Raw genomic sequence first — 14,726 nt, forward strand, 5'->3', positions numbered from 1 at the left:
ATGTTCATTTGTTGTGCGGCAATAAAAAACACTGAAGGAGTTGAATGCGTGACAAATCAAACACTTGAGCGAATGAGGCGCAGCGTCATGCAATTAAAAATATTGAAATAGCAGCGTAATTTAACCCAGATCTAAAGAAAGCGTGGTTGAAAATCCCCTTCTTATTTCAATTGATATTGCGTAGTTGCAGCTCACTTCGATTTCATGCAAAGATTAGAACAAAGCTCATACAATTGGTTATACAAATTTGTCAATATTCGAGCCAGTTTCGGATCTACGTGGATCTTCGGCGTTAGTTAGATAAATTAATCAGGCGAGGTGACAGCTGGATGGACGGGCTGCAGGCCTCCGAACTGACTGTTCGATGGACAGACTACAGGCCTCCGACCTGACTGTTCGATGGACAGACTACAGGCCACCGACCTGACTGCTCGATGGACAGACTACAGGCCACCGACCTGAGTGCTCGATGGACAGACTACAGGCCACCGACCTGACTACTCGATGGACAGACTACAGGCCACCGACCTGACTACTCGATGGACAGACTACAGGCCACCCACCTAACTGCTCTATAAATAGGCTGCAGGCTACCGATCAGTTGAGGTGGATGTCACGGATCAAGGAGAAGGACGAGGCATTCGAAAATGATTATTTCCAGCGTCTGATAAGTATAAAGTTATATTCTATGTGGAACTAAAAGCCTTCCGCAAATCTTTGCTAATTTTCTTCTCTCAGATAAGGAAACATCAATTGATAAGAATGAGGGAGTTGATATCTGCGAATATATTTATATTGTGTTTTTAATTAGTCCTGCGATACCGGATTTAAACAATCTTCTCGATCTAGCGTGTAAGCATGTAACATCATTGATGTCATGCATGCTTCAGGCATACTAGCATTTTTTATTGTGCTTCCTTGCCATGCAGCATGCAAGATAATTGATAATATGTTAGGAAATAAAATCTTAACTTTTCATTTCAGATTTGATCGTTTTTGAACACCGTCTGTTGAAGGAACTTTCTTCCGTTAAGAAAGTTGAAAATGGCTGTAACATAGGCTGCCTGTTTTTAAAATTTCATTGAATATTCAATTTTCTCCAGCTGTAAGCCCACTTCATTCAAATACGTAAAGCAAGTTCAATTTTTTGCTTTGAAATTAAATCAACTATTTCATTTGGCTTTAAAAAGTCCTGGTCGGATCTAAATTGCATATCATGTCTATCTATAACATTGAAATACACGAGTTGATTTTGCCGGTATTGCAGGAGGCTTTCATAGCATACAGTGTTGACCTAGTGTGAAAACCTTGCATTGACAGGCGAAGGTCAGAGGGCCGATTAAGATCCAAAGATAACCCTCCTCATATTCTTATGATTATTTGTATGCGTATTTTTTCTGAAATATTCACGGAATCTGTTTGTCAAGGTATGTATTGGAATACTTCAGGAGCCGTAATTTAAAATAATTTATTTGTTTCTCAGAGCTTGAAACATTACTGATGGACCACTTTTACAAATATGTCCCGTGATTATGAAGATATTTTTGTTATAGAAACTAACTTCAAAATTAGTGAGTTGGAACTCTTCCTTAAGAACAGAACAAAAGGTACACAAATTTTTGTAGTCGTGCTAAAAATGGGCCTTACTAAGTCATCCAAAGTATGCAATAATTTGCACTCGAGATCACCGCACGAATCCAACTGCAATGTGAATTAATTACAACATGAACATCGTAAAGCTGTGCGAGCAAATAGAGATGAAATATTTGATCATGAAGGATGAATAATTTTAAGTTTGCTTGTAGAATATAAAAAAATCAAGCCCGCTGGGCACGATGCTGCCGTTCGAGTTGGCGTCTGTTTGCTGCAAGGACGCAAGAATGGCCCTCCTGAAAGCGGAGAGAAGCGACCCACTCGAGCCATCAGTGCGCGTTGGCGATGAAACAGATCCACCAGAAAGGGACTCAGACAATTGGGACGCTTCCTCCGGTAAGAAAATGTCCCGCAACCCGGTGGTGGCCTGCCAAGCGGTACTTCTCAGCGATGGTAATGTTGAGAACAAGAAGATTACCTCGGGGGAGAGCTGTGAGCTTGAAATATCGCGCGGCATTCATTTTTCGAATGAAATTTGTAAGATAGGTAATGGATTTACAAATTTACTCCACAATGTCCAAACGTTGAGTCCAGACCATCAGTTAAATGCTGACGAAGTTGACGAAATCGAAACAAGAACAATTCATGCATTAAACTCTAGCGAGGCCGTGTCTGTGCACGTAAGTGACTATAGTAAAAAAATTATTCCACTCGCTGAGAACAGTATTCTTCCGCATTTGAATTCTATGAACTCTGTTGGCAGTGAGAACTGTGAGAAAAAGAAACAAGAGGAAGATAGCAGGCTTAGTCTGAACGATGAAGATCGTCGCGATAATTTGCATTGCCAGTTAATTACTGCACCCAGGGGTAGAAGAAACAGTGTTCTACAGAGACAGCAAAATATTGACACTGATGCGACAGAAATTTCCGAACAGCTTCCTGGTGAGGAATCTTATGTTTCGAATCTTAAAGAGAAAAACACATCAGCGCGAAATGTTTGCACCGTTTACAGAAACGGAAACTTAAAGAAAAAAGAAAAACGCGAACAAATAGGTCGTAAAATAATAAATAGTATTATTAGAAGCGCAAGTTTCAACGAGCGTTCGACTCCGAAACTTGAACGAAACGCTTTCAAGTCGTTAACATGCAGCCACGGACCATACGCCTCCGAGGAAGAAGAAGACCTAGGAGGATGTGGTCCTTCAGGTCGCAGAGACCGCGATGGCTTACGCTGCCGGGAGGTTGGAACCTCGGTCAACAGGAGCTACAGTAATGAAGACGACAAATGCCGTAACGGGAACAATCTCCTGACCGTCTACAATGACCGTAAAAATGTAAAAATACGGCAGAGCTTATCCGCTGACAAAGAGAACTGCACATGCCGGTCAAACAATACTGGGAAAGATAGACGGACCATCCGCAAGCTGGTCTTCAGTAATTCAGTGGACGTGTGTCCTGGACCAGCAACGCCAGGATCTGCTCCAAAATCTGCAGGAGTTGATAACGAATCTCCTTTGCAAACTCCGTCGTATGGCACCAAACGCTCTAAGTACAATACGTTTAACGCCATTTTTTCGAGCAACAACCTTTTAGAGCACCTTCAATCCAATTCTGGCGTTGGGGTCTTCTCTTCTCGAAAACCAACGCAACGAAGTTTGCATTCCACTTGCGACGGTTCGAGTTCATCTTCTCTTATTAGGGATTCTTCAAGTTCCATTTCTTCTTCCAACGTAGCGTCTGGTGCCAACATTAATGAGCAGGACGATACCCTTCCAAAACTGCCAAAATTTTCGAAAATTAAAGTGCCTTCCAGTCTGAGCCTGGTGCCCGGCAAGTCGGTGAAGTTATCACCCAAGAACTGCTACAGACTCGTCATCCTGGGATCTTCCAAAGTCGGCAAATCTTCTTTGGTTTCAAGGTGAGTGCTTCATTTATAACATCTTAGATCTCTATGGTATTCATATAAGTAAATCATACTTCTAAATTGGAAATATATCTTATATTTTTTACTATCACTGATATACTAAAATTATGGAATCGTGAAAAATGTTTTGATCTCTCAGTGACTTGTCGAACAAATGTTGTGTAGTCTATTCACTCAAAATTGCAATAAAATGACCTGTTTTTCTCTAATATATATATAGCAAGATCAAAGTTGAATGAAGTCCACGATTATTATTTTGCTCGCTCAATATTCGGTGATCACAGTTCTGATCTCTTAGTTACGTCTGTTGCGAAAACTTATTCGAAGGGATAATTATCTGTTTAATGTAAACGTCGATTAATTATAATTAAACGTGTTGCTTAAAAATTCATAAACGACAAACTCAAGTGTTTTTCATCCATTAATCAAACGCTATGAACATAATATCTATGCAGAACTCTCCAATTCCTTGTACAGAAGAAATGATCTCGACACTGGCCTAACCGTAACAAAGAAACGGAGTAGTTTCTTGGCCCTATTGAAACGTGCAAGTTCAAGCGCCTTGGTATTATATACTCTATGTAGTACAGAAGCTCAAGTTAACTATCATGCTGTTTAAAATGTTTTGTAATTTTTTATGGAAATTTACCTACTAATATCTGTTTACTATTTAAAATAGTTGTACTAATTACTCGCTCAGAGCTGAACCACTATGTCATCGATAATTATAACTTACGATAACGTACGATAATAACTTTGAATTAGTGTCCTAGGTGGGCACAGGATGTGCACCTGGGCCTATACTTTCAAAAAAAGTTAAGAGATCGTATGTTCATCAGCCGATCATTGACGGCTTTTCAGGCAAAATCCACCAATCATAGACAAGAAAATAGAGTGTAAGTACTTACGTTCACTTAGCGAGGTTTGAAAGCATGGCCCCTAGCTGCAGCTGGCCACTTGTTGCCAACCGATCTAGAAACTACATGGAGACAACACAGCCGAGTCAAAGATTTTAATGCTAAATATTTATGAGGTACTTAAAAACAGTACATGAAGAAATTATGCAATACCCGACTTCATACAGCGTCCCTGGGATAGTTCAGTAATTCTATCGTATCTCGTATGAGGCCAAAATCTGAGATAGATCAGTGCGTGTTGTGATTTGCTGACGCTTGATAAGTTCCAGTTCGGTTGCCGTGTCCTCAGATCCCTCGCTATAATCGCTACCTTCGTCTCAGTTTGCAGTGACAATCACAAGCTCCGGGTCCCCACACCCATAGTTACCTTCGTCCTACCCCTGCCATCAACGCAGTAACGAACCTCGGGCCACACGATCAACAGTAATCGCAATCTGGCATAATCAGACAGCCAATTAGCATTCACGATTTCATGTGAGTCTTTCATTCGTAATTGTTGAAGCCATTTTAACAATCCTCATTGAACACGCGATAGCAAGAAATATCCAAAAGATCCAATACTTCCCATCACGAAGCCTTGGACTAATAATACAGCAGGTACTGCGCATATTTTTTTCAAGTGAAGAGACCTCTGATGTGACGGGAGTCGGGGTGACGGGTTTCCGGTTGACAGGGTTCGGTGTGACACCTCTCGGAATATGGGTTAATAGAAATAATCCGGAGGAAGTTATTTGTGTATGATATGATAACTGTATTTGAACAAAGTTCTGACAGAGCGCGGGTAAACTTTGGATAATGCTCTTAACAAAACTAGGATTGAATTGTGATATATTTCACGTTTTAAATCAATAAATCATGAAGCGGTTGGTCTTTGCTCAACTAGGTCTAGGGCGTGGTCTTTGCTCAACTCGCTGTTATTTGGAAGGAAATTTGCTTGTGGCTTGATTTTGATGAGCCACTTCGTACACGTCCGTCATCAAACGAAGATGCTCATTACTCGCGCGATTATGTTCCTTAGAGAGGATTAACCTGTTCGAGCTCCTAAGGTTATCAACTCCTAAGACTAAGGTTCGAGCTCCTAAGTCTGGAAGGTTATGTACCAACGATACTGCACCGTAGGCCGGCTCCACAAACGAATTCTTAAGCGAAATGTTGAAATAAATATCGAAGATGATAATCGTCTCCCTCATTAAGAATATTTCATCATCAGAAGTTGGTTGAAATAATTTAAATGAGCAAACTTCATTCTGCCAAATTACACTTATGAGAGGGGTCGTCTGAGCGAAGATCATGCGATTATCGAAAATTCATAAATAATTAGCGAACACACACACATTTATTTAAATAGGTATGGAATTCAAAATTCCAAAACCACAAACGCTGAAATTGTGGGTGAATTTCTAAATTTGCCAACCTATCCTGGCAATAAACAGGAAGTGATTGCTTTCCGTTGACTCATTAGTTTCGTTTTCTAAATATTCACGAAATTAATGAACGCGAGGCTTGTGCACGAGGTCTCGAGCTAAGCAGTGCAATATTTTTTTCTGCTCGAGAAGAGGAAAGTTACAATTTCTCGAGCGTACGTAAATTATTATGGGATCGTGCCGACTCATGACTCGAAGTTTTAAAGATGATTAAAGAAAATCTCTTTAGGAAGCGACAGTCTGGTGTAAATTCCAGGATTATTTTGACACAATTTGTCACAATTGTTTCAAATTAAAGTTCGTTTTCGATGTTTGCCTCATGAAGTCGCCATATGATATTGTTACGTAGTCGAAAAAATGTCATGCGGTGTGTCAATTGTCTATTGATAGCGGGACTTCGTTTACGAACCGTCATGCGCAGGTCGGGTGTCTGTGTCCGTGCAATGTGTTCGGCCTTTAGTCTGAGTTCCCAAACTGAATAGTTGGAATAATCGCGGAAAAACTCTGAAGCTAATTTTTTTTAGAAGGGTTCGTTCAGCGATGAGCGAAGATAAAACAATATATGTTTATTGGTATCTTTTGACACAAATTTGAAAAGGATTTGCAAGTACAAGTCCAAGAAATTCTTAGGCCATTGTTGAACAATTATCAGTGAATCAGATCATACTGAAAGGTGCATTTCCTCATTTCAATACGGGATGACACTTAGCTGATGCGTTTATATTTTAGTCGCATCCTATATTAAGACTTATAAACTTTAGCCAGCTGTGTCTCACATATGCAAATGTTAATGGGACTCTCACAAATGACTCACGGAACATTACTGTTGTGAGGTAGAGATCGTGTTCACCTCAAGACTTCTCTCCAGCTTTAATACATTGAATCAGTTGGCTTAAATTTGCCTACAACGGCTTACAATTTATTCACACGATTCATCAAGCGTTGACGTACAGTGTTTTGTATTTTAATAAGATGATTAAATTTGATCATAAATAAATATGATACAGCTTAATAAATTTCCTTTTCAGGCTCATTTTCACCTCGATGAATTGGTCCAGGACAAACTATCTATTGATCAGGAGTTGTTTAATAAGTATGTACTCATCTAAATGCTGATCACGATCAAACGAACACAGTAGAAATTAATCGCGTACGCACGCCTCTCTTCTACATCTCTCATATACTCGTATCTTAATATTCAATGTATAAAAAACTTGCTATCCAGACCATCGTTCCGTTACAGACGAATCGTTCAAACTTCTTGGTTCGCTTCAGTGCATATTAATTGTGACGCAGAAAGAAGTAAAAGATTCCTTGTCTTGAAGTGATAATGCATAACAGTGCTCCCTCGCTGTTGCCCCTACATGCGACGCTATTGTTATGCTTTTGTTGTGCTATTGTTTTGCTATTGTTATGATTTTGTTGTGCTATTGTTATGTTATTGTTTTGCTATTGTTATGATTTTGTTGTGCTATTGTTATGTTATTGTTATGCTATTGTTATGCTATTGTTATGCTATTGTTATGCTATTGTTATGCTATTGTTATGCTATTGTTATGCTATTGTTATGCTATTGTTATATTATTGTTATGCTATTGTTGTGCTATTGTTATGCTATTGTTTTGCTATTGTTATGCTATTGTTGTGCTATTGTTATGCTATTGTTATGCTATTATTTTGCTTTTGTTATGTTATTGTTATATTATTGTTATGCTATTGTTGTGCTATTGTTATGCTATTGTTATGCTATTGTTGTACTATTGTGATGCTATTGTTATACTATATTTATGTTATTTTTCAATGCAATGCCCCTCGAGAAGCCGTTTGCAAAACGTGGTAGAGGGATTGACTGAAATTGTTAGTTTTGAGACAAAAAAGTTCGAGGAATCATCTTTGTTCATGAACATGCATCGTTGCAATCGTTTGTTCACACATCTTCAGTACGCACATACTGTATTAAGAACACACATCGTTAAGGGGAGCGTCTAGGGTAAAGTTTATCTCGGCTATTTACTGACGGATCACTCTAAAACTTGGTACACGTATGTAAAACAGAAATCTAAGACTTTTTTGTTCATGTTAATTTTTCGAAAAAAAGAAAGAAAACGGCAAAAAAGGGGCCACCGTAGAAATCTATCTCCTCCTACGATTTTCAAGGTACAACATCGAGACACATATCATTCGATGCGTAAAGACCATATGAAACGCTGTACGCGTTTTCGGAAATTCTCGTTTTTGTGGGTGCGGGGCATTTTTCGTAAATTTTTCGTAATTTTTTTTATTCTACCCCCCCACACCCCCCTTTTTGTAGAATAAAATCCAAACTATAACGAAATTAGAGAAACGCCTACAGCGATTTGTAGATCTTTTTCTTGCGCATCGAATGATGTATGTCTTATTGTTGTAGCTTCAAAATTCTAGGAGGAGATAGGTTTGCCGTGAGAGAGGTCTTCACGTTTTCAAACTTTTCAGTTGAGGCGAAAAACCGCGGCGCGCTATGTAGAGGCATGTAACGTAGCGTAGATACCGAAAGTAAGCGTTATCTCACTTCAAAGTCAGTCAGCGGTGCATAGGACGACTACTTCAACACCTTTTCGCATGATGGCTGAGTAGTAACTGAGAAGCAAATCCAGTGATCGCATATTTTATAGGGCTTGGCCGTAATTATCCCCATAGACTTTTGTGAAGGGACCCCACCACCTTCCCCCCTTTCGGGATCTGTCCTGAACGCATAAATCAACGTACAGAGATGGTTTTAGTACCGTTCGATGCGGCAGAAAATAAGCTTTAAGATGAGTTTAAAAATCGGAAAAGCCGAAAATTTCGATTTTTAGGGTAGACGCTCCCCTTAATACACACATCGTCAGAACACATATCGTCAGTAAACACATCGTCAGTACACACATCGTCAGTACACACATCGTCAGTAAACACAACGTCAGTACACACATCGTCAGTACACACATCGTCAGTACACACATCGTCAGTACACACATCGTCAGTAGCGCGAGGAAGGAAGAATGAAGCATTTCAAAACGAAATATTGCTCAATAATATCGTACGGATTGTTATTTAAACGTTAGCTTTGCATCTGTATTTGAACGCTTGTAATTAGCTTATATATCGTTATTTTAAACCTTTGTACAAGTTGGGAAATTCAACTGGTATATTCATAAGTTCATCACAGTGCAGCTTATCGATGTTTGCCACTGAACAGCAGCATTCTACTCTCGCAGAAAAAAAAACTTAGCAAATTAAAAATTAATGCGGGTCGGACACGGACGACTCTTCCTCCTCTGAGGAAAGGCGCTCATCTTTTGCATGGGACTCACGCGGTGACGTCCAGGAAAATGTTTACGAACCTCATCGCGTGGCCGTCCCAGCAGCCCCGTATACTGGGGCTATATGAGAGCCCCATATACTGGGGCTATATGAGGCTTCGTGTCCCGTACACTGGGGCTTTATGAGAGCCTCGTATACTGGGGCTCTATGAGACTTCGTGTCCCGTATACTGGGGCTTTATGAGGCTTCGCAGTCCTCTTCTTTTCGCTTGACCTCTTGCATTATTCAGTGGCTCGTCGCGCGATCTGGGGAGCATTCCCCAAGCGTTCTTTGGAGACTTCTCCTGCACAAGAGAAACGTCCCTGGCGCATAATATCTTGTTGTCTGTGATGCATGTGGCAGCTGCAGGTAGCGGAGTATATACAAGCTATCCTTGTCGGCAAACGTCTGTTTTTGGTCAAGCAAACGTAATTAGGTAGAATAAACAGCTTGCCGGAATGCTCTTCTTTGATGCTCTGAATAGCGCACAAAACATGCTGATAATGATTTACACTTGATACGTTATTATGAGACCGATCGAGTGTCGTATGAGTATGTTTTGATGAGCTCGAGTGTCCTCGGGATTAGTTGTTTTAAGCATTAGGACGAGTGCTCTCTGAACATGACATTAAACGAGCGAGAGTATTCTTTACACGTGTCATTATGAGCAAGATAGACCTCTGAGCATGTCATTATATGTGAACAAGAGAATTCTTTGCACGTGCCATTATGAGCAAGACAGACCTCTGAGCATGTCATTATATGTGAACAAGAGTATTCTTTACACGTGTCATTATGAGCAAGATAGACTTCTGAGCATGTCATTATATGTGAACAAGAGAATTCTTTGCACGTGCCATTATGAGCAAGATAGACCTCTGAGCATGTCATTATCTGAACAAGAGTAATTTTTGCGTATGCCATTATGTGAGTAGGATTGACCTCTGAGCATGCCATTATGTGAGTAGGATTGACCTCTGAGCATGCCATTATGTGAGTAGGATTGACCTCTGAGCATGTCATTATGTGAGTAGGATTGACCTCTGAGCATGTCATTATGTGAGTAGGATTGACCTCTGAGCATGTCATTATGTGAACGAGAGTTTCCTCTGAGCAATAAGCATGTCATTCTGTGAGCAAGAGTCACATACATCATGGCCTCAATGTCGGTTTTAGCGTGATGTGCTCCGTGTATTCCTGCATGGTGAGTAAAAGATCTCTTTGTATTTGATTGGAAGTGGCAAATGAATATCAAAATGTATTCTCATGAAAAAAACTCATCAAACGATCCCATTTCAACATACTTCTCAAAAAGTTGGTAAACTGAATGAACAACGACATGAAAACCGAGTAAGTTCAAAATAACTTGCGTACGATGCCCTCTCAATACGGACAATAACAGGTTAATCCGCAGAAACCTTTGATGCTGGTCGTTGCACCGCTCGCAACGGTGAACTCAACAAAAGAGCGAGATTGATGTCCTTCTAACTGCTTTACATGAAGTTTAATGGTGTCAAGTGAACTGCGCGGTGGCTCTGTGGGACTGCACTTTGCCATTGACCTCCACTCTTTGATGTAATTTTGTCGGCCGCTATTGGTGTTTTCATGCTACCTTCCATCTCTGATTACACTTCGGGAGAAAGAATAAACTGTGGCTAACGGTCAATCCTAAATAAAGGCTCCACAATCACGACATTCGCTCATGAGGCCGTCCTTTTGAATGCACCTCGACGCCAACTCAGATTTTCCATAATTTTTCCCCGTGTATTTCAATAGCTTCTTGATTTGATTCGACGACAGTAATTTGAATAGATGACCGTTGCCGACATTGGTGGCCTTCTAGACTTGAATCTGTCGCGTGGATACCTTGGCCGACTAGTAATCGATGGGTCTGTTCGACACAAAATTGCGCCAGAGAAATGTTATCTGCGAAGTTAGTTTTTCACTGCTATCCTTAAATCCTGTAATTTTCTGCTAGTAAATGGGACAATGGAAACCATTTTTATTTTGATATAGCTACATTGAAAATTAATGCTGTACATAATACCTGTGCAAATATAAAAAATGATTCTCAATATAACATGAGGGGAAACAACTGCTACTAGCTTCTTTTACAAAACATAGAAGGCAAACTTTATGACGGTTATCTTTTATTGATGGCTGTGGTTCCTAACAAGTATAAGAAGAGAACAGACCTGAAACTAAGCAATAATTATTATGCTTCACGATACTTGCCAGTATTACAAAAAATTTAAAAGTATTACTTACCGCTACTTGCGTGGATTTTGTAGACGATCTCAACTTAATGATCGTGGTATGACCTTGTGTTGGATCAAACCTTTATGTATATATAAGGCGTCTGAGACGCGAATGCTTATTCACACTGTGCGTGTCCGTGACGGGAGATCGATCACTGACCTGACATTGACTGGGGCTTTATTATAATTGTTGTGAACACTAGCACGATCGAGCAGTGGACTGGCTTGGCAACACATCCATGAAAAAAATGGTGAAAAATTTTTATAGAAAGAATCTACTCATAAAATCTTAAATTTATCATTAAATTTCACTTATGGATTGCCGTTTTTGAGTTGTTGATAAACATTGAGAATCGTCCATAAGTTTTGGCAGAGTAATAATTTTATTCATAGAATATTTTTTCTAGCTGAAGCAATCTCGCATACCCAAACTTGGTGATACGTTTGAAATATTTTAAACAGGCGCATTCACCTTACAATATTATTCCTAAATAATTGGAAAAGTATTATTCTGAAAAGCTATAAATGATTCAAGATATAAAGTTCAAATCCAAGATCAATCCGATCATTTGGGGAATCCAAACATCGAGAAAACGTTTCACCGTGTCACACAAATGCACTCAAATCAGAGAAACGCCGCCCAGCGTTGATGTACAACACGGCTCTTAATGCGAGGTTGTCACTGGGGACTGAAGGCAAAGTACCGTTGTTGTACCCGAGTTAATCCACCAAACGGGACAGCATGACCTGACTTACAATACTCTTTACGAAATTACATTTACAAGTGTGTAATCTCATTAAATGCATATTTGTAGGAGCACACTCGTTGAAATTATTATATTTATAATTCTTCGTGATTCTTCCGAAGAGCGTACGTAGAACAACTAAATTCCGATTCGTGTAGAACTCAGAGGCCTTTACCAACATTATCAAACCCTTTCAATTCCACGGAGTGCGTCGCCATCGATGAGGTAAATGAAGCTGATTTTTTTCCAATACATTACGTTAAGCATGCAATAAAAGTTAACGACTCTCATTAAATGCTAGGCTAAGCTACTTTTGCAGTGGCTGATTTTCACGTGAGCGTCGATCAATGAGTTATATTGATCGGTGAACACTGAACAGCTTCTGCAGGTTTCTGACTGCCCCCACGAGTGTACAACCTCCTGCATGTTAAGCTGGATGCCGTGCATCTCGTGTATATTCTTCTAAATAGTCTATGATGACGTTTATGATAATATCATATATATAATAATCAGTTGAGCAAACTATTTACAAGGCTTAATTACAGCTGGTATGGAATTAGACAAACTTGCAACGTGAAAGCTAAAAGTTGTTTAAAAAACAAATTCCGACTTTCATTAATGAATTTTGTGCAGTTCCCTCACTACAAACAGCTCCAAGTTTTCCTAGTGTATCAATTATTTATTCAAATTTTATTATCAATGAATAAAATTATATTGAATTACTCCGATTTATTTTACATTGGTGGGAAGATTATTGGATCTAAATACATTTAGAGAACAATTAAGGAGAAGTTAGTATCTCAGGTTAATCGAAAGTCCTATCCCCTAGATCGATATCAATTGTGTTGGTTTTGATCGGAGTCAATGAAACTGAAGCCGTGAAATTTTACCGCCTGCTCATATCAGTGACGTCGATATGGAACATAGCAGCCTTACAAATCCAGAGCCTACGGCATCTCCTCCACTGACAAGGATTGATTGCGCTCAGCACCGAGCCTCGCTATATATTAGCACGCGTCTTCAGGCTTCATATGCATTACTTTGAATGGTTCGTATCGTGGCAGTCACATTGGGGGAAATAGGTTAAGATCTGAAACAGCCTTAAGAAGTAAGTGCATGCAAGTGCTTTGAGTATCGTGCTTTTACTTTACGTGCCTGCGATTTGCCTTCAACAACTTGAATAAAAGAATTCGCTTTATTTGTTCTAGTTTATTTAGTTTATTTAGCTAGTTTTTTTATTTCTAGTTTATTTAGCTAGTTTTATTTGTTCCATTTCAACAGATGGGATTAACTTATTTATTTGTTTGCTTAGCCAGTATTATTATTTAGAAATTATTATCATTATTATCGTTCAGCCGCGGCGCATAAGAGTGATCAATCGCGTGCAGCGTCTCACGAAGTGTATCATATATTCAAAATTTCGAAGATTAGCCTTATGATTTTATAAATTTTTAATGAATAAATTTATGCAGATTATTCATTAAACATTCGCTCATTTAATGCATAATGAAATGGACAGCAATTGCAAGAAAACTACGTTCAGGGAGATAATTTACTATTCAGAGGATAAAGTGTCCATCTGTTCTAAAACCCATATCAGATTAGTCAATTTAATCATAATTGTGCCAACTCCTACAAATTAATGACTGACTAAATAAAGGGTGCCGAGTGTATGACATGGAGTTGATAGGTAGGGTAATGTTGGTAGGTAGGGTAATGTTGGTAGGTAGGGTAATGTTGGTAGGTAGGGTAATGTTGGTAGGTAGGGTAATGTTGGTAGGTAGGGTAATGTGGCGGTAGATAGAAAATGTTGGTAGGTAGGGTGATGGCAGGTTGCTGGTGAGCCAAGAGTCGCAGGTGATGCTTGCTGGTGTCGTCTAGCAGGAACGTCATGGAAGCAATAGACGTTGACTTCAGGAGTACACAATATAATCCTACTGCCCGATGTCCTGGCTTTTCTGATCCCGTTTAATTGGAGCATTAACAAGAATTATTCTAGATAGACGAACAATTATTTATTCTGGATTAACACATTTACCTTATAAAAATATATATGATGTTGGGGAGCGCTGAAAATGTGATTGATTTGCAAGCCGCGTGAATCTTGCAATAAAATAAACCCCTATAATACCATCTCGACAATTCCAGGATATCCGTGTAATGTTTAAAATCCTCTCACCGATTTGCGTTGAATTGAGTTATCAAACAGTATTATTCGTGCTATAAGATGAAATTAAACAAAGAAGTCTCTTCAATTCAATGTATAGTTCCGAAAGTTTTGGATTCATTTGATACTTGTCGAGCAAGCGGGTCTGTGAAGTCGCCTTCCACCAAGGCTTACTATCGGAGATTGCGCGCGCGACCAGTGATGAGCGGCGCTATAAAGCTTAAGAAATAACATTATTATGCTTCCCGTGAGAAAAATACAGAATTTATGTCACAATTATTGGTAATGTAATGACTTCTAGGGCAAATCTTTGGTGGCATATATATAGCGTAAATAATTTTCCACATTTAATATCTCAATTTTGATTGGATATTAG

The 14,726-nt window shown here is 39.3% G+C and overlaps 1 protein-coding gene across 1 annotated transcript in view; it reads left to right on the forward strand.

Annotated features, from left to right (window-relative positions):
• The first annotated feature begins 1,817 nt into the window (after positions 1-1,817).
• Positions 1,818-14,726, forward strand: part of LOC108668293 — a 49,942-nt gene continuing 37,033 nt past the window's right edge. Inside the window, exon 1 of the mRNA XM_047884114.1 lies at positions 1,818-3,511. Within this exon, the coding sequence (XP_047740070.1) occupies positions 1,836-3,511 (1,676 nt within the window). The 5' untranslated portion in view covers positions 1,818-1,835. The remainder of the gene's footprint in view (positions 3,512-14,726) is intronic.

The sequence above is a fragment of the Hyalella azteca genome, unplaced genomic scaffold (assembly GCF_000764305.2).
Source record: "Hyalella azteca isolate HAZT.00-mixed unplaced genomic scaffold, Hazt_2.0.2 contig14641, whole genome shotgun sequence".
Lineage (NCBI taxonomy): Eukaryota > Metazoa > Arthropoda > Malacostraca > Amphipoda > Hyalellidae > Hyalella > Hyalella azteca.